The sequence below is a fragment of the Heloderma suspectum genome, chromosome 2, assembly GCF_057233095.1.
Source record: "Heloderma suspectum isolate Gila_16-S chromosome 2, 16-S_ref, whole genome shotgun sequence".
NCBI classification, from domain to species: Eukaryota; Metazoa; Chordata; class Lepidosauria; order Squamata; family Helodermatidae; genus Heloderma; species Heloderma suspectum.
This window is the reverse complement of record NC_139459.1, coordinates 283,348,852-283,368,249: the sequence shown is the minus strand read 5'-3', so window position 1 is coordinate 283,368,249 and position 19,398 is coordinate 283,348,852. Positions and strand designations below refer to the sequence as shown.

At 43.6% G+C, this 19,398-nt stretch overlaps 1 protein-coding gene across 9 annotated transcripts in view; it reads right to left on the bottom strand.

Moving 5' to 3' along the window:
* Window positions 1-466: 466 nt before the first annotated feature.
* The window catches only part of MAPKAPK3 (MAPK activated protein kinase 3), a 92,124-nt gene continuing 73,192 nt past the window's right edge, over window positions 467-19,398 (bottom strand). For all 9 annotated transcript variants that reach the window (XM_084839666.1, XM_084839670.1, XM_084839667.1 and 6 more), the window contains 8 exons: window positions 15,429-15,493; window positions 14,644-14,723; window positions 14,150-14,276; window positions 13,300-13,375; window positions 12,891-13,015; window positions 10,461-10,546; window positions 5,676-5,756; window positions 467-3,101 (listed from right to left, as the gene is read on the bottom strand). In XM_084839666.1, the coding sequence (XP_084695792.1) occupies window positions 2,943-3,101; window positions 5,676-5,756; window positions 10,461-10,546; window positions 12,891-13,015; window positions 13,300-13,375; window positions 14,150-14,276; window positions 14,644-14,723; window positions 15,429-15,493 (799 nt within the window). In that variant the 3' untranslated portion in view covers window positions 467-2,942. The remainder of the gene's footprint in view (window positions 3,102-5,675; window positions 5,757-10,460; window positions 10,547-12,890; window positions 13,016-13,299; window positions 13,376-14,149; window positions 14,277-14,643; window positions 14,724-15,428; window positions 15,494-19,398) is intronic.

Genomic DNA, 19,398 nt, shown 5'->3' with positions numbered 1-19,398 from the left:
AGGGTCAGCCAGGAATCCAGAGTAGAGTGGACAATTCTACCCATAAGACAGATTAATTTAGTATATCTCAATCAGGGTTTCATAAAGGGGTCTTTCCAAGCCCTACCTGGAGATGATGGGGATTGAACCTGAGGCCTTCTGCATACAAAGCATCTTGGGAGATTTGTGCTTTCAAGTCTATGGAGTCTAGGTGACATAGAAACAGGTTAGGAAGTTGTTTTAAGCCTTTTGATTTGGTTCAGACATACTTAGCAACGCTACTAACTTAAAACTCTTCTACCTTTTAGATAATTAGAAGATAGAAATAGCACTCTTATCTGGGCAGAAATTATCCCTTCAAATTAAGTTTCCATTCTCTTCTTAAATGCAATCTCTTTTGTGGAGAGGGGGAGGGGAAGAAGCTGAAGCTAACATAGGGCCCCATTACAAATGTAGGTTAATCACAGTAAAGAAGCAGGCCCCAATTAGGAAAAAAAAGGCAAAGCACCATTTATTAATGTATGCAAAACGTTAATATTTCCCAAACAGTCATGAGTTTGTAAGTTTATCCAGTGCTTCTTAACATCAGTTCAGTGTCCCCTTCCAGGTCAAAGAGAAGCACTGAGCAATGAACAGAGATCTTGTGCACTGCATTCACAATACCAGTAGAGGTAACTCCAGTAGTTCTGAATGAGGTTATGGCTTGGGGGTCCAGAAATATTGGCTGTCCTCTCAAGTCTTCTCTTATGCACAGAGGGTTTAGAGGAGAAAAGGGGATTTATCTAATTTGTGCTGCAGTTTGGAGAAGGTAAGTAGCAGCAGGAGTCAACTCACACTGTTTTCTTATTTAATCCAAATCACAGTGCAAGTAGAAGAAAGCTCCACCTCTCCCTTGAGCCCTCTGACATGTACAGAGGCCTTGCAGGAATGTCTCTCACCTGTGCTGAGGCTTCAACATCAGGAGCAATATAAGATTCCTGCTGTTTCTTATTTTCTCCAGAGGTTCACACAACTGAGAGCTCAGGGGAAGGGATGACTCCTGCAGTGTCCTCCTTGCTAGCGGGCTGTGGGCATATGGATTTGTGAATGCCACTTATGCATGCACCCTTACATGGGAACAGTTTGCAAATGATGGAATGGCTTGAATAAGGATAGTTGGCATGTGGCGGGAGAGTTCCAGATGACTAGGCTGTCATTAAATACTGTACAAAAAACTTGGGAGATCCACCCTGGTTTGAGACACTTCAGGGTGTTTGGCACAATTGCTGTTCCTAGGGCATTTCGCCACCATGCTGGAACATCTGAGCATGGTGGTAAAATGACTTGTTTTTGTGTACATTTCACCATGTCCATCCTGATCTGTAACATATTAAGGAACAAAGTACTTGATGTATTTATGATAAAGCAAGGGAGGGAGCAATCCTATGGCTGCTAGACAGCGGCTAGATGGCCACAGGATATGCTGTTTTCTTGGAACCAGAAAACCAACCTCCCCCCACTTCCTCACTGTCTCGGAGGCAGCACAGAACAGCCCCGTCCTCCGTGCTTGCAAGAGGAGCGCGGAGCAGCCGGAAAGGGGCGTGGCTGGGAGTGTTCCGGGGCAGGGAGATCATAGCTGCCTGTACGACACATCCCATCAACTTTTCTACTACATGTATCAGGCAATACAAGATGCTCATAAATTCTATCATGTGATTGCTATAAAGCCATTCGGTAGAATGGCAGAAGTCAGAAATCAACATCCTAATTTAGTACAAGCCTTGTCTGTTACAAAGGAACTGGAAAGTCAGACTCTGTTTCAATAGGGAACAAAAACTCTTGTCTTTCTTTTGAACTCCACAGGATCCTCTTTCAACTGAAATCTTATGTTATTTGTGCAAACATGTGCACTTTGGATTTAACAACCGAAAATTCATTAATGGTTGCTGTTGGTGGCTAATCTTTGATCCTTAATTTAAAAACAAAGTGGTCTTATAAAATACTGATTGAGAAAAGTGTGTGCTAAGAATAATTGCAGCATATGTACAGAACAAGGAAGCTGACCACCTGAATCCTAAAATGTAATGATTTCACTCATGCCTATTTTACTACAGTTATGCTCACCAGGAAGCTGTAGCCAATTGCAACTTCCCTGTGTGAGTTGCTGCAGTGAAAGAGAACTGTGTGCTATCTCCACATATGACAATCTACATGTTTTCACTTATTTTCCTAGATGAAGTGCTTTCAATGTAAGAAATTAATGAACATGGGAACATGTTTTAATAATCCCTTAAGGCATAAAATGTAAATATTTTCCTGAAAATCAAGAACAATGCTTCCTTGTTCAGTTGGACATTGTTTGAGAGCATTAACCCTAGGTATAAAATAAAATACAGCAAATGAAGTGTCAAGACAAAGCAGGAATACATGAAAAATTTACATTCCTCATACCTTTCAGTGTGCTTCCTGCAATACTCTGAATGTTCCACTCCTCAGGCCTATGCCAGAGTAACATTCATTTCTCTTGAGTACGCTGGACATAATCCAGCCAAAGTTAAGCAGTTGTATGTTCCACTGAATTCAGCTGGAGGGAGTTAAGACCATGCTTAAATCTCTTCATGTAAAAGCATGGGGATTTAAAAGTGCTTAAGGCTGGTGGCTGTGCTTGCTGTAAGTACTGAACCTGCATTGCCTCAAGGACCGATCTACTCATCTAAAGCTTCAATGGAATTCTAGGGTTTTCTGGAACTCCTTAGTCTCTAGTAAAATGTAAAAGAATGGTAAAAACAAATACATTCCCATTAGAAAAAAACCTAGTGCCCAAATAAAACGTTCCAGAACATCACATGTTGGATGCCACAGTGCACCTTCTCTGTAGGTCTCACCCACACACATCCTTGTTTCAGTGATATACCCTTTGTTTTTGGTGTAAAGGTGAGCTGAACCCAGATAGACTAATTGTTCCTTTTTATCATTATCTTTCTTTATTGGTTGTTACATCCAGGAGATGCTGAAGAGCTGCCTCCTTGTTTCTGTTTTTTGCGCCGTTTGTTGAGGAGACGGTTATTAGATGTTTTCAGATCTTTTATTTTGACCTGGTCATAGTCCACCCTCATGGTCGCCAGGGCACTAGTCATCTCCTCCTGAAACCCAGAGGAAACAACAGTCAGATCTTAAGGAGACAAGCCCACTTCCCCACTATGCTCTGACAAAAACTGAGCCCTTGACTGACCTCCCCAAGCTATGGCTAAGATTTGTGTCCTCCCTTCCAACAACGTTAGAGCACTAGACTGTGCAGCTGAATAAGGAGACAAGAATTCTCCCAAAAGAGTCTTCTCCAAAAAGAGGGTCTATGACCCCCCCTGGCAAAGGCGAAGTACAGGCTGAAGGGGCAGGATTGCAGCTTGAGATCGACAGGCATATGGTCAAGGAACACCTCATTACTTTGAATGAGTTCAAATCTCCAGGGCCAGATGAACTGCATCCTAGAGTCATAAAGGAACTGGCAGAAGAACTCTCAGAACCGCTGTCTATTCTCTTTGAGAAATCATGGAGGACGGGGGAAGTTCCAGATGACTGGAGGAGGGCTAATGTTGTCCCTATCTTCAAAAAGGGTAAAAAGGAGGAACCTGGCAACTACAGACCAGTCAGTCTGACATCAATCCCTGGGAAAATTCTGAAGCAGATGATAAAGCAATCCCTGTAAGCACCGTGAAAACAATGCAGTGATTACTCGAAGCCAACATGGATTTGTCAAAAACAAGTCCTGCCAGACAAATCTGATCTCATTTTTTGATCAAGTAACCTCCCTTGTAGACCGTGGGAATGCTGTAGACATCATATACCTCGACTTCAGCAAAGCTTTCGACAAAGTGCCCCATGATATCCTGATGAGCAAACTAGCTCAAAGTGGGCTAGATGAAACAACGGTCCGGTGGATCCACAGTTGGCTACAGAATCGGACTCAAAGAGTGCTTATCAACGGGACCTTCTCAAGCTGGGGAGAGGTAACGAGTGGGGTACCGCAGGGCTCGGTCCTGGGCCCAGTGCTCTTCAACATTTTTATTAATGACTTGGAGGAGGAGGTGCAGGGAATGCTGATCAAATTTGCAGATGACACAAAATTGGGAGGGACAGCTAATAGTTTGGAAGACAGAAACAAAATTCAAAGTGATCTGGATAGACTGGAGCGCTGGGCAGAAAACAACAGAATGACATTTAATAGGGACAAATGCCAAGTTCTGCACCTAGGAAAAAGAAACCAAATGCACAGTTACAAGATGGGGGATACATAGCTCAACCACACTACAAGCGAGAAGGATCTTGGAATTGTTGTCGATCACAAGCTGAATATGAGACAACAATGTGATGTGGCTGCAAAAAAGGCCAATGCTCTTTTGGGCTGCATTCATAGAAGCATCGCTTCCAAATCCCGGGAAGTACTAGTTCCCCTCTACTCAGCACTGGTTAGGCCTCATCTGGAGTACTGTGTCCAGTTCTGGGCACCACACTTGAAGAAGGATGCAGACAAACTGGAGAGGGTTTAGAGGAGGGCAACAAAGATGATCAGGGGACTGGAAACCAAGCCCTATGAAGAGAGACTGAAAGAACTGGGCATGTTTAGCCTTGAGAAGAGAAGACTGAGGGGAGATATGATAGCACTCTTCAAGTACTTGAAAGGTTGTCACAGAGAAGAAGGCCAGGATCTCTTCTTGATCATCCCAGAGTGCAGGACACGGAATAATGGGCTCAAGTGACAGGAAGCCAGATTCCGGCTGAACATCAGGAAAAACGTTCTGACTGTTAGAGCAATACGACAATGGAACCAATTACCTGGGGAGGTGGTGGGCTCTCCCACACTGGAGGCCTTCAAGACGAGGCTGGACAGCCATCTGTCAGGGATGCTCTGACTTGGATTCCTGCATTGAGCAGGGGGTTGGACTCGATGGCCTTGTAGGCCCCTTCCAACCCTACTATTCTATGAATCTATGAATCTATGAATTAAATGCAGCATCCTGCTGACCAAGATATTAGAAGGACCAAGTGAAATTAATAACCCAACAGAACAATTCAACCCACATTCAATGAAAGCCGCATAATTTTAATTCTACCCATTGTTCATACTTCGAATTTGCTGTTTTCCAATGTCCTACGTGGCCTAAGCTGGATATAGGAAACATTTTAATTTGTTATTTCTGTACATCAGAGGTGGGGAACCTCAGGCCCGGGGCCAAATCTGGCTCTCTGGAGTTCCCCAGAGGGCAACGCCTCCTCCTGGCCCCGCCCACTTTCCTCCAACCACCAACTGTTTGGTGTTTTCTTGGCTTTTGTGCAGTCCCCCCCCCCCATTGTAACAGGTTAAAATGCCTCTCCTTAGGCTTAGTTACTGGCAATAAGAGCGTCAAGCTGCAATATGGTAGCATTTTTATCTCTGGCCCCAGCCTTTTGCCTTTGGTCCTGCCCACCCCTGGAATGCCGCCCGAGAGCTTCTCCACAGTCAGATTTGACCCTCAGACTAAAGGAGGTTCTCCACTCCTGGTGTACATTTTAGCAACTATTATGGAAATAATATTAATGGACTAAAGACAAGTTCATGCTACATAGGGCTGTCGATGTCCAGAAACAAAGGAGCATTTAAAATACAAACAAGCAAACAAACGAGCACTTCCCCACACCTTTCACTTGATCTGAAAATGCCCAACATATACAACCACTACCTTCACTTCATCCCAGTGATCTTTATCCTCCTGCAGGACCCGGGCAGTATGAAGAGGGGTTGGAGGCACCATCATTGATTGCTAAGAAAAGAAAACAGCACTACATTAAATTACCTCGGACAACAGAACACTCACAGGCTAACCACTCATTGTTCTTGCTAAGGAGACGATTACAAGTCTTTAAAAATGTAGAAATATGTCTCCTAAGCAACATGAGAGAGAAGATGTACTTGGCTGCATTCTTGAGCACGTGTTTTTAATGTGACTGAAAGATGTGTAACTTGAATAGAATTGCAGCTATGGCCTTTCTAGAAGACTGAAGGGCAAACATACCTTTGAAACCCCACAGAGGGAAAAGCTGCTAGGGGAATGTAAATTTGCAGCAGGAAAACAACAGGATGGGAGAGGGTGAAGTGTCCCTTTCCTTCCAGGGCTTCTCTGCTTTCAAATTACTCCCTCGAAAAACCCCTCTTCAAAGCCAGTAATTGGACTCTAATATGTGCATTTATGCATGTTGTGTAGTTCGCCCTGGAACATAAAAAAGATCTAGTCCAACCCCCTGCTGCAGCACATGACCTCAGGACCCCCACCCCCTTTCATAGCTGCTAATGCAACCTGGACTGACGGCATGAGAGCCATTGCACAGCAGAAGGGGGCTTTGCAGAGCAGGCTGCTCCAGATGGTGCAAGCAAACCAAGCCATAAGCTGTAGGAAAAAAAGGTAAACTCAAGTATAATGGAAAATGTGAGCATTTCTAGTCTACAACAGCTTAGGTCAAAAGGAAATAGAAATATTCTGATATTTTTTATTCACCCCAAAACCCATTTTTTCTCCCCACAGTACCATATCATTTGGATGGCTTTTAATAGCTCATTTCACCACTTATTAAGTATCCTGTGCACAGATCTTTATTTTTTCACTTTTCCATTTACTACAGGATTTCCCTAGCAGTTTTTGTCTATTCCCCACCCTCAGGTTGGTCTAGGCTGGCTCTAATAGGACTGCACCTGGGAAAACATCACATCTTTAGAATGACCCCAAAAGCAATGAAGGGTGAAGAACAAAAGGGATCAGAACAGCTACAGTGAATATGCATTTAGGAAAATACAGTATCCTTTATTCCTGTCTTCGCAAATGAGTATAGCAGCAAGGTCTGTTTAACCTCTCAGTGCTCATGACCAAAATATTTCTATAGATAAGTCAAAATAAAAGTAACCTGCTCAAATCCACTTCAACAGAGATTACTGGTAGAAATAGACTGAAAAGAAGTTAAACTTTAAACACTTCAGGAATAAAGTATACTGGCTTGGATCTGGGGTCTTTCTTCCACAGAAGGCTTCTGATCCAGAAGAGCATTTTTGCTGGCAGAATGGGGGAGGAGGAAATCTTCATCGATCTCCCCTCCCCCTGCAGTCCTCTATCCCCCCCTGACCACCAAAAAAATCTGCTCTGGAGGGTTAGGGGACCCTTTTGCTTCAGATGAAAGGACTAACTGGCAAAGACTGCCTCCCTCCCTCCCTTACTACCAGTAGGAGCATTCGGAGCAGAAAACCACTCAGGGAATGCTCCTGCTACTGGAAAAGAAGCTGTATCCAACCTACTGACCCAGTCTGCACATGACGATTCTCCATGGGCTGTTTCACCATGGGGAATGAGGTGCGCTGCCGCCCACCTGCTCACTGCTGCTTCCATTTTGCATCTGGTTTAGCAAACAACCCCCAAACCAACCATGGGTTAAAGCTCTGGGTTTTGCCCCCTGAAACAGAGTTCTGGAGTTGCATGTCATGCCAAACATCCAGTTTACTAAACTGGATGCAAAATGGAAGTGGCAAGCAAATGGGATGCAGAGCACAAGCAGTCCCAACCAGCCATGGGTTAATTAATTAACCATGGTTGGTCGTTATTTGCGAACCGGGTCATTGTCTTTTCCCACACCACTATTTGTGGTTTGTCAACCCATATCACTACTGCACAGTGGTTTCAGATCAGACTGAACCGCTGTGGGTCCTTTAGCCCCACCTAAAGTACTGGGAACTGCAGGTTGCTGTTAAAAATGGTATGTTCAGATATCCTAGCTCCCTCACAGTAACAACAGTTCCCAGATCTCTTTGATGAACGGGTAGCCTTGGCAGTTAAACCATTTAACAAATATTTGCTGCCTAGTTGTACTCTTGGTATCCTGTTCATGGATTCCTCATAAAAATCTACAAAGATGGTCTATTTCTTATACAACATTTCTTCATGGATATATCTCATTTGCAAGGAGGCAATGCTACACTGAATAGCCTCTGTGCTAGTGAACTTGCAACATACACTTAGCTGATGTGAAGATGTGTAAATAAATGTGGCCAGGAGTTATTAACAGGAAACTCAAGGCAAGCCCTCTTAGATTTTACTCTGAACTCTGCCAACTGCATGAAGGTAACTTAAATACTGAATAAGACATAAATGTTTCAAGGGGGACTGCAGAAGATAAATTCCTTCAAGAAAGTCATGGCTGATGGTATGCATACATGTGCATTCCTCACCCCAGAATGAGATCCAATCACTCTTTCCATGGAGTTGCCCCTGGTTAGCCACTGTTGTATGTGCTACCTACAAAAAGAGCAACTAAAACTGCACTGGCGGGCGGAGGGCGGGGAGAAGCATTGCCAGGCTTCGTGCTGCTGAGCGTTCCCTTCATCCTTTTACCAACCCTTTCTGTGTAAGCTGAGATAAAAAGGACTTGAGCACAGAGTTTGGTGTGGCTCAGGGAATTCCTCCACTACAAATGAACTTGCTTCTTTTTGGTATAATGTTTGTTTCCAAGACTAGTAACCCTGGGGCAAAATAAGTCATCCCTGGCCTGGCTGTGGCTTATTTCCATCACTGTTCCAGGTTCTCCACCCAGCCCCTTGTCCCTTAAAGGAAAGTAAAACAAAAAAGATCTGCAGAGAATGGCCCAATGAGTCATTACCTCCAATTTTCTGTATTTACTTATCATCATGGTGAGTACAATCAAGAAAATTCAAAACACAACTACTTGATGAGAAGTATAATTACACCTTACACATTTTGTTTATAAGCTGACTTTTCAGACGCTAACTAGGTCTACACTGTGGCCTTTGTCAATGTACACCTATAGATTAGTTTTTATCCTCTTTTCAAAATTGGGTCTAGTCTAGGTTTCTGGCTGAGATTTAATGTAGCCACTCAAGGCTTCAGTGCTAGAACAGAGTTGGAAAAAAACCCTAAATTTCTACAGGATTCCCACCCTCTGTCTCTTGTTTCCACTTCAGTTGATAATTAATACATTAAATAAATGGGTAGCTTTTACCCTCCCCTTGCACAAGTGCTTAACTCACCTGTCTGCCTCTCAGTTTACCTTAAGACTTTGTCATTGGGCCTCCCCTTATGCTTGTAGAGATGGCAACTAGATGTCCATTTAACCATTTCCTCTTTGTAGCACATGGTCCTGCTAGCCTCCAAAGTGTTCAACCACATTTTTGTTTGAATCTCAGCATGAGATGCAGTTACATCTCACTTTCTTTAAACTCCTTTTTAATTCCAGTTTGCATCTCTTGTTTTGCTCTGCACCAACCATCTCTGTGACCCAAGCAAGCTATTTACATTTATGGTTGCCTCATTTTCCTTATCAATTTAAAAGAATTTTGTAAGGCCAAAAGCTTTTACATACAATAAAGCTTTAGGATCTATGAATTAAAGCAGCTGCTAATCTTTTTTTGGACATCATTACATCAATGTAAGGCATGAAAAAAAAGCAATCCGTACAACAGCAGCCCTGAGTTTACCTTGAGCTGGGGGAGGGGGCATAAAGAGTGAGGAGTGGGATGGGAGAGATTATTTTGGTGTGCGCAGGGAATGGTTAATGAGGAGGAAGACTACCTAGCTCCAGTCACTGGCCAGAGGATCAGCAGAGGTTGCGCCCTGTCACTTACTGGAAGAACAGGCCTCACAGCTGCCTGCAAGCTGCGCTCTAGGGCTGTTCAGGGATTATTTAGGGACATTTAATCTCTTTGGGTTATTTCTCCTCCTTTAAAAAAGAAGTAAAAACATAAATAAAATTTAATGTGTAAGCTACTAGAAACCTTAATGACAGAAGGAGATAGAAATCCAGCCGACAAAATAAATACGGAAAAGGTTGGTGATTCCTACACAGCAGTACCTGGAACAGAGATCCTGAAATCTTTTAGAGTTGTAGCCTTGCTTTCTGGCTTGCTTTCTGCTTGAGGCAAAGAATTCTACTACACAAGGGACACGTAGTTTAGGGCTGCCACAGCCTTTTAGTTAGCATCACCATTAAAAGCAGTCTCTGGTGTTGTTTTCTGAGTGCAGTGCATAAACCTCCACTATTGCCCTGCTCACCATCCCTAGCGTTTCCAAATCTGTGCCAAAGATTGAAAACGCCCTCAAAGCAGCAGGTTCTCTATTCATATCAACACAGTTCACCATGATGGTGCCTGGGATGTCTAATAATAGCCCTCCATAAATCCTACACTGATGAGGTAACGTAGCTTTTTATAAGTGAAGGAAGGAGGGTGTGTGCACGGTGCAATGAACAGCAAATGCTAGCTGAGAGCAGTTGGGATGGGGGTGTAATGTACTTGACTGCCACTCATAGAGAGACATTTTTCCCCCAAGTGTTCCTTCACACTGTGATAGAGAAATTATATCCTTTTTATACAGGGCAGACTCCTGGTTAAATTAGTTATACTCTCCCTTACCCCAGCAGGCAGTCATGTACCCACATAAACACACATACACGGGTGATTGTGCAGGACTTACATTAATCCAAGGGTGATTCATAAATTGAGAAATTGTCATCCTTTCTGTTGGATCTGTCTTCAGCAACAGACGAATTAGCTGCTTAACTGCAAAAAAGAAAACAAAAAGAAAAGACTAACATAGATAACCAAAGCCTGCAAAATTTAGACATGAGAACAAAATATAGAAAAACTGGTAAGAATAGTGGAAGTCCAACCACTTTTCCTATGCTGTCAAATCAGAAAAAAAGTTTGACACCTCCATATGAGTGTGGAACATACACGTTGCCTTATTTAGTTATGATCCAAAAGAGAGCGCAGAAGAGAAGTGAAGGAGGAAAAAGAGAAAGAGAAAATTATATAGAGCGAAACCATTCCATAACCTGAGCTGTGGAACACACCTTTTGCTGTTTGTGTCTCTCAAGTCACCCTAGTTCCACATTTGACAGCCCAATCCTAATCAGGTTTACACAGAAGTAAGTTCCACTGTGTTTAATACGACTTGATTCCATAAGGACGGCATTCCTTAGGACTGCAGGCCAAAACAGTTCGTATCGTCTTTTACAAAGTTTCTCTAGCTTCTAGTTCCATAATATATAGGCAGTTAACTGCTTATATGTGAGGATTATTCATGCATTCATCCATGTAGAAGTGAACACTTGGAGGAGGAGGAGGCCCCCACACCCTCCACAACTTCATTCGGTCCTGCGAACAAAGCTTACATCCATAAAAGTTGGATGAGCATAGGCTCCGTTCATAGGTTAAGGTGAAAGCATGGGGACGCCAGCCCTGTGGGACTGATCCTGCTCCTCCTCTCCATGTATTCACTTCTATATGAATGGATGAACAGTCCTATGCCATGTTGAGAATACTGAAATTTGACACTTTCCAAGTATGATGTGTAGTGAAGTTTCTTATGCTTCTGAATTTCTGCTAAGAAAGCAACATCTTAAGTACTGATTCATGTCCCTAAAATAAAGTATTGGAGTGCATGGTTGTGACTGGATATATCACATCTGTAGCCATGCTAATGTATACCTGAATCAGGCCCTCAAGAGGAGACTCATTCCTAACAATGAGTCTGAAAGGAGACTCGTTCCTAACAATGACTTCACTGATTAACAATTCAGGGTTGGTTTTTGAGCAATCCTAGATTTATCCCAGGGTGGGGGAGAAATCTCCCACGTGTTTCTCCTGCTTCTCTCTTAAATCTTGCATTTCCAAGATTATTAAATGTAGCTGCCCATAAGCCCTTTAAACCAGGGGTGGGGAAGCTGTGGCTTTCCAGACATTGTCAAAATCTAATGCAAAAGGTCAGGATGGTGGGAGTTGTAGTCCAAGAACATCTGGAGGGCCACAAATTCCCCAGCCTTGCTTTAAATCTTCTCCTGTTGGTAGAGGAGCCAATCCTAGGACAGCTCAGAAATTCCGCTCCCAAAGGAGCTGTAATTTCTAGCCCATATGGGGGTTTGGGAGTATGGCATTTTTGGTGTTCTCTGGCTGACAGGATCTTCCATTACTGATATACATAGCTGTGACAGTACAATATGATTTCCATCAAGGTAACTGCTGCAGCTTCTCTGTGAGATAAGTAAGGTATGTCTCACCTGCTTATGTACATCAGCTTCAGCTATCAGATGCACATGATTGTATCTGAAAGTTGGCCTGGAGGTGGCAAAGTGACTCCAGTATGGTGCATCAGCAAGCTACTCATAATGCTATACAATTGCTGCCTCGTTTCTGTACTACATAATCCACTTTAGGAAATACCACATTTGCAAGCAGTAGCTATTGCTACTTTTTCCTGGGTTTTGTTTGTTTTGGTGTTAGCTGGTTTGTTCGCATGTTTGTTTGATATAGCGTGTGTGTTACCTGGTTTGTTTGGTTTGCTGTATTTTGTGCTTTACTTGGTTTTTGTTTTGGTGTGGTGTGTGTTTTGCCTGTGTGTGTGTTCTATGTGGTTTTGTGGTATGGGTGTTTTGTCTGTGTGTTTTTCTGAGCATCACCAATTTGCCTGCTGCAAAATGGGTATTTGTTGTCCTTTGTGGGGGCAAATAAGTGATCTGGCATTCGGAGTTCAGACCCCATCTCCGCCTTGTACTCAGTATCGAGGCCAAGCTACTTATCTCTGAGCCTCATCAGTTTGCTTTCTGTGAAATGGGCATTGGAGCAGAAACTATGGGTTCAAAAGAGTGGTCCGCCTCTGCCTTGTGTTCAGGTTCTTGGGCAAGTTACTTTTCTTTTAACTACATCAGTATGCCTCCTGGGAAATGGGTGTTTTACCACTGGCCACGCCCATCGTAGCAGCCATTTTGTGAGAATGCATATGAAACACTCAAATTTGAAATGTGCCCACCAGCCCCAAAAAGTCAGGGACCCTATAAGACATTTAAAAAACGCTCTCACTCATCACTGATGCATATGTATCAGAGACTCACAACAATTCATTTACCTTCGTCCGATACCTCTGACCATTCAGGGTTTGGAAATCCATATTGCCCCATCCGAATTCTCCTCTTCATTCCTGGGGAAATGGCTTGGCCAGTGTTGGAGTAGAATGGAGGGAACCCGCACAAGCTGCAAAAGAATGGCACATAGAGAAGAGCTTGTGCTAACTAGGAAATTACTACATCTCCCCCTCCTCCCTGGTCCCATGTAGAGCCACAGATGGCTGCTGATTCTTCTGATGGAATGAGTAATAACCCAGTGACTACTTTCTCTCAGTTCAGCATAAATGGAAATATCATTAAGGTGCCATTGGCATTAAGGGTGGGTGTGGGTTAGGAGATAGAGGAACTGCTCATACCTGACATATCAAGGGCTCTGCTTTGTTAATCTATTTCTCCCCAATTCACACTTACAGAATGTACATGATGACACCAAGAGACCACATATCGCAGGATTTGTCATACTTCTCAGGACCAAGAACTTCTGGGGCTGAGTGTGGTGGGGAAGAGAACCAAAAGAACTGTGAATGTCAGAGGTGTTTTTCTCATTTTGATAATAGAACAACGAATATTTGCTTCTTTTTTACATGCATGCTGATTATTTCTATGTAAACCCTATGGGTACTGATGAAGCTTGACAAGTATTTAACATTGTTTTTAAATTTTGTGTGGATCTAAGGTGCCAGGTGTGTGTGTGACCTGAACTGGCATTCTCTGCTGCCAGGCTTTGGCACCTTATTTTCTGCACCACCAGCGCTCTCATTTTCTTCCATGCTAAGTCTGCAAGATTAAGCCCTGTGCTTTGCAGGCACCACATAAACTCCAGTACCAGCTTGCCTGAGTGATTGATCAGCTAGCCACAAGGGTTCGTTCCTGCCTGCCATGCCCTATAAACCTCAGAGCTTGTCACTCAATCTGATCAGCCTGTCTCTTGTATGAGGACACTGTTTGCCTAAATTCCCACCCCCTATTCTCCATCATTGCTCTGGAAACCCCTGCCCAGTTTTGACTAGGTGCATGCTTCTTCCCCCTCTAATCCTGGATTGCTGCCTTAGAGCTTAACCCCTGCCTGTTTTGGACCATGCATCTGCTTCTGGCCTGGTCAAACCCCTGCTCCCAGTCCTGGACATCAACTGCCTGGAGTCTGACCTTTGCTCAGGCCTGACAACAGGGGAGAAGTGACTTCTCCAAAGCACAACATTCTCCCCTGCCCCCTCCAGTCCTCAAAATAACTCAGTGAAAAAGGAGGGAAACACAGACTCACCTACGTAATAGGGAGTGTAACAGGGGGTCTGCAGTGCATTCTGTATAGTCATCTCTTTGGCAAACCCAAAGTCTGTGAGTTTGAGCACTGTGTCCTTCCCTTTGGAGGTATAAAGCAGGTTTTCTGGCTGTGATGATATCAAGAAAGAAAGATAAAATGAAGCTGAATAGTAGAGGTTTCTGGGAATAGGTTTTATTGAATTGTAGCCTCTGTTCCATTCCTGTACATTGATCGTACCCAGAACTGATAGGTATAGTACTCAGAATCAAGTTTGTGTTTTATTAGCAGTAGATTTGCAATGTGGTGATGCCAACATTAGGCCTTTTAAAAATGCACTGGGCTCCTAGATAACTGAATATTTAGAAGACACACAATTCAGAACAGGAACCAACTGGCTCCCCTCTGTGAAGTAACATGGTCCGCGTAAATCACCATTGTCTATTCGCTTTATTGTTTAAATTTTCTCCTCTCTGTCAAGGCACTTCAAGTCTCACCTTGACATCTCTATGGGCTATGTTCATCCCATGTAGATGTTGGATGGCAGTTCCAATGTCTCTCATTATTTCAGAGGCCTCTAGAAATATAATTTTAGAGAAAGGTCACATTAACATTCCCGCCATGCTTCAGACATATGCAACTAGGCAATGCTTCTGACTAGCAACTAGCTTGTTTGTTTACAGGGCTAGTGTCAAGACAGGGAAAAACTAAAATTAGCCCCAACAGCTGTGTTTTGGTTTTGCAAATGACTGTGCCCCCACACTTTCTTTTTAAACTCCACTGCTCCTAGTCCCCTGCCTAGAAGGCAACAATAAAAAGGATATATAACCCTGCATGTTGCATCCTTGCAATAAACAAAATGCACTATTAGTTTTTTGTGGTGTGACTGATCAATCTGAACCCAAAATAACACCACCTCTTGCATATGAAAAATATTTTGAAACAAAGATTGTAGTGTTCAGTACGGTTTCAGGCCACGGTTGTGTAACCTCCACACAAAGAGCTCTGGTTTTTCACCCTACCACACCCGGCTTCTTCCTGAAAGTGGCTGGGGAAGAACAACCTGCTGCATGCTCCTAGGCCAGGGCTGGGAGAGTCTCCCTTTGATGTGAATTGCCTGGCTCTGTTGGAGCATGCCCGGAAAAGAAGCATTCTACCCAACATTTTGAGCATTTTAGAAGACACAGTCTGATTTGGGTTCACTTCCTAACAACAAAAAGCCTTTTCTCCACATACACACGTTTCCATAAGCTCTGTTCACAAAAACATTTTCAAGTTTTACCTTTTTCTGTGAAAGCTTGGTCTCCTCGCTCCTGGATCCTGCTGAACAGTTCCCCTCCTTCCATGCTGTGAACAAAGTACACACACACACACACACACACACACACAGATCACTCAAGATGCAAGCACAAAAGGGGGTCCCATTTCTGTAGCTAATTTATGAGTACGGCTATTTTGCCATCTCATCTCTGCTATGGGTTTCTAATACTAGTTGTATTATTCTTAAAAAGTTGTCAAAAGCTCTTGCCATGGCCTTGTAACCTAGGTGAAGGCCTCAATAATAATTTTGCCACAAGTTCCTTGAATGCTTAGAACAGCAGCCCTGAAGGAACTACCTTGCTTGCTATGTAGTTGTGGGAAAACATATTGCTGATTGGCTCCAAATTCTCCTCTCACAAAGTGTTAGAACTTGGGGTGGTTCTGGAACCATTGGGGTCCATGGGAAGTAGGGTAGAAAGAGTACCTAGGAGTGTTTTTTTAAAAATTCTCCAGTGAGAAGACAGCAGCCTTCCCTACCCCTCAGAGGCAGGTCCAGCAATAAGGTAAACCTCACTGGTTGACAATTTAATGCAATCTGTAGTGTTGCCCTCGTGGATGGTTGAGAATATGCATCTACTGCAGAAAAGCAGCAGCCCACCTTGTGACAAGGTTGGACAGCCAAAAGTACGTTCAGGGTAGGCACTTCCTTAGAGCCTTCTGGGCACAGTTCAAGGTACTTATGGTCTCTAAAAGCCCTCAAGAGCTTGGGCCCTACAAGCCTTAGAGATTTTTGGATTTGTCAAAAACAAGTCCTGCCAGACTAATCTGATCTCATTTTTTGATCAAGTAACCTCCCTTGTAGACCGTGGGAATGCTGTAGACATCATATACCTCGATTTCAGCAAAGCTTTCGACAAAGTGCCCCATGATATCCTGATGAGCAAACTAGCTCAAAGTGGGTTAGATGAAACAACGGTCCGGTGGATCCACAATTGGCTACAGAATCGGACTCAAAGAGGGCTTATCAATGGGACCTTCTCAAACTGGGGAGAGGTAACGAGTGGGGTACCGCAGGGCTCATTCCTGGGCCCAGTGCTCTTCAACATTTTTATTAATGACTTGGAGGAGGAGGTGCAAGGAATGCTGATCACATTTGCAGATGACACCAAATTGGGCGGGATAGCTAATACTTTGGAAGACAGAAACAGAATTCAAAGTGATCTGGATAGACTGGAGCGCTGGGCAGAAAACAACAGAATGACATTTAATAGGGATAAATGCCAAGTTCTGCACCTAGGAAAAAGAAACCAAATGCACAGTTACAAGATGGGGGATACGTGGCTCAACCACACTACAAGCGAGAAGGATTTTGGAATTGTTGTCGATCACAAACTGAATATGAGCCAACAGTGTGATGTGGCTGCAAAAAAGGCAAATGCTCTTTTGGGCTGCATTAATAGAAGCATAGCTTCCAAATCCCGGGAAGTACTAGTTCCCCTCTACTCAGCACTGGTTAGGCCTCATCTGGAGTACTGTGTCCAGTTCTGGGCACCACACTTGAAGAAGGATGCAGACAAACTGGAGAGGGTTCAGAGGAGGGCAACAAAGATGATCAGGGGACTGGAAACAAAGCCCTATGAAGAGAGACTGAAAGAACTGGGCATGTTTAGCCTTGAGAAGAGAAGACTGAGGGGAGATATGATAGCACTCTTCAAGTACTTGAAAGGTTGTCACAGAGAAGAAGGCCAGGATCTCTTCTTGATCATCCCGGAGTGCAGGACACGGAATAATGGGCTCAAGTGACAGGAAGCCAGATTCCGGCTGAACATCAGGAAAAACTTCCTGACTGTAAGAGCAATATGACAATGGAACCAATTACCTGGGGAGGTGGTGGGCTCTCCCACACTGGAGGCCTTCAAGACGAGGCTGGACAGCCATTTGTCAGGGATGCTCTGACTTGGATTCCTGCATTGAGCAGGGGGTTGGACTCGATGGCCTTGTAGGCCCCTTCCAACCCTACTATTCTATGATTCTATGATCTCCCTATAGCCCTTAATAAGCATTACAAATGAGCAAGGGTTTCCCCTTGGCATCATCTGTGAATCATGTTCAAATAGCAAGGTTTAAATGCAGAGCAGTGCACCACAATGTTCTTCCCTTGGAACTTGCAGTGAAGACCCTTCTTGTTTGAATTAAGTTTGCCAGACCACAGGCTGGAGATCCTGCCCAGTCTTTTAAAAATGCCAGCACAGCAAGAAAGAATGTCACTGCAGCACTTCCTGCCCTACTTCTTAACTGGTTCCTCTGACCACTGTCCTTCCCAACTTACAGCGAGGCAAAATGAAAGTCCAGCTTGCCGTAGCAGGAGGGGGAGGGGAGAAGGGAAAAGAGCTAGTGGAGAAACAGTGGCTGCATTGTCTTCCATGGCTTCATCATTTTAAAAGTGACCAGCAGCATCTCCAGGTTGAGATCTGGAAACCTTGGTCTGGGGTAGTGTAAGTTCTCTGCTGGTTTAACCTCCAGTTAGGTTTTATTTTGTAAACATGTCACTCATTTGACCCAGTCGCAATCTTCCACACAGGCTACTGAAATTCCACAAACATCAATAGGATTTAAGCTGCCTAACAGCATGCAGGACCACTGCTTCAATAAAAATAAATGACCTGTTTGTGATTGGATGCCTGCAGGTTGCTGCTTTGGACCAAATTGTGTGTGTGTGTGAGAAACCTGAATCACTGCTATTAGTTGACCCAACTGGAGCACAACAGACTGTACTGCAGGAAGGCTAAGAGTAATCCCTGTAGTTCTGTTACCATCAAAATTCTGGAAGGGATGAGAAAAACAACAGAAGCAGCAAAAGGAGAGTAAGTCACTACTGAAGAGAAATTTAAAACTGGCCCAATCAAGGCGCTGCACAAGAAACCACAAAGGGATAAAGAGGAAGAATGTGATCCAAGCAAATGTGTAGAGCTGAGATGTGAAATGGAAGTCTTAGAACAAAGATGAAGTATTGGGTAGTTTGATTTGCCTGTATTTCCACTGATTTGGGGGAAAGTGATATATCTCCCTACACAACAGTTCAATTCATAGTCAGGATGACTGGTGAGAGTGACAGATTTGCCTTTGAATATCCTGCAAAAGGGGTGTTCAACACACCAGTGATGACTCCACCCTCTGCATCTCCAGTTTTCTGACAGCTTGCCAGGACAGCAGGAAGATTGCACCAGCTACATTCCTTTATTCCCCATCTCAGATCATGTCTGAACAGGAAGTTTTGTTTTGTTTTTCCAAAAATCATGAAGGATATGTCACCACAGAATGGAAGTGATATCAACAGAAGTGTTGTATTATATATTCCATTTGGTATCCTGTGTGTTTCAAATACAGCTCTTTTGTCAGGGGCAGAATCTGTATTAATGTTCTCTTAATATGACCGGAGAAGGTTGGTTGAACACCAAGTCTTTGTGTGAAGACACAGTTCCTTGTTTACTACAGATAACGTCTCCATGACACAAGAAGGAGAATATAGATTCTACCTTGAGTAAGAGCACCTGTTCAAAATGCACAGATCACCTACTTGAATAAAACATTTTACAGTGCCTGTGGCTTTTTTCTGTGGAAACAAGGCTTATGCAAAACCGGCATGATCTGGACAGTTATCCTGGCCATCTATACACATCATGCAACCCCATACATCTGCAAGAAAGATAGATGGGAGATCCGCATAAGCTGTGAACTGGTGCATTGTGGCTTGTGGGTGCGTCTTGGGTGTATGGAATGAGCACACTTCAAATCCAGAACCACACTATAGTCTGTTTTCATGTCTCCGACCCAGCCTATTTTCTCAGGCAGCTGTGTGGTCATTTTTGTTGCTCCACTGGCCTAAGGCAACAGGTCTCTGCCCTCTTGCTAGGGGGACAAACCTGATTAAATGCTGTGGAAATTTATTACTTGAAAGATGGTATATTAATTAAATAAATACTCCAAACATA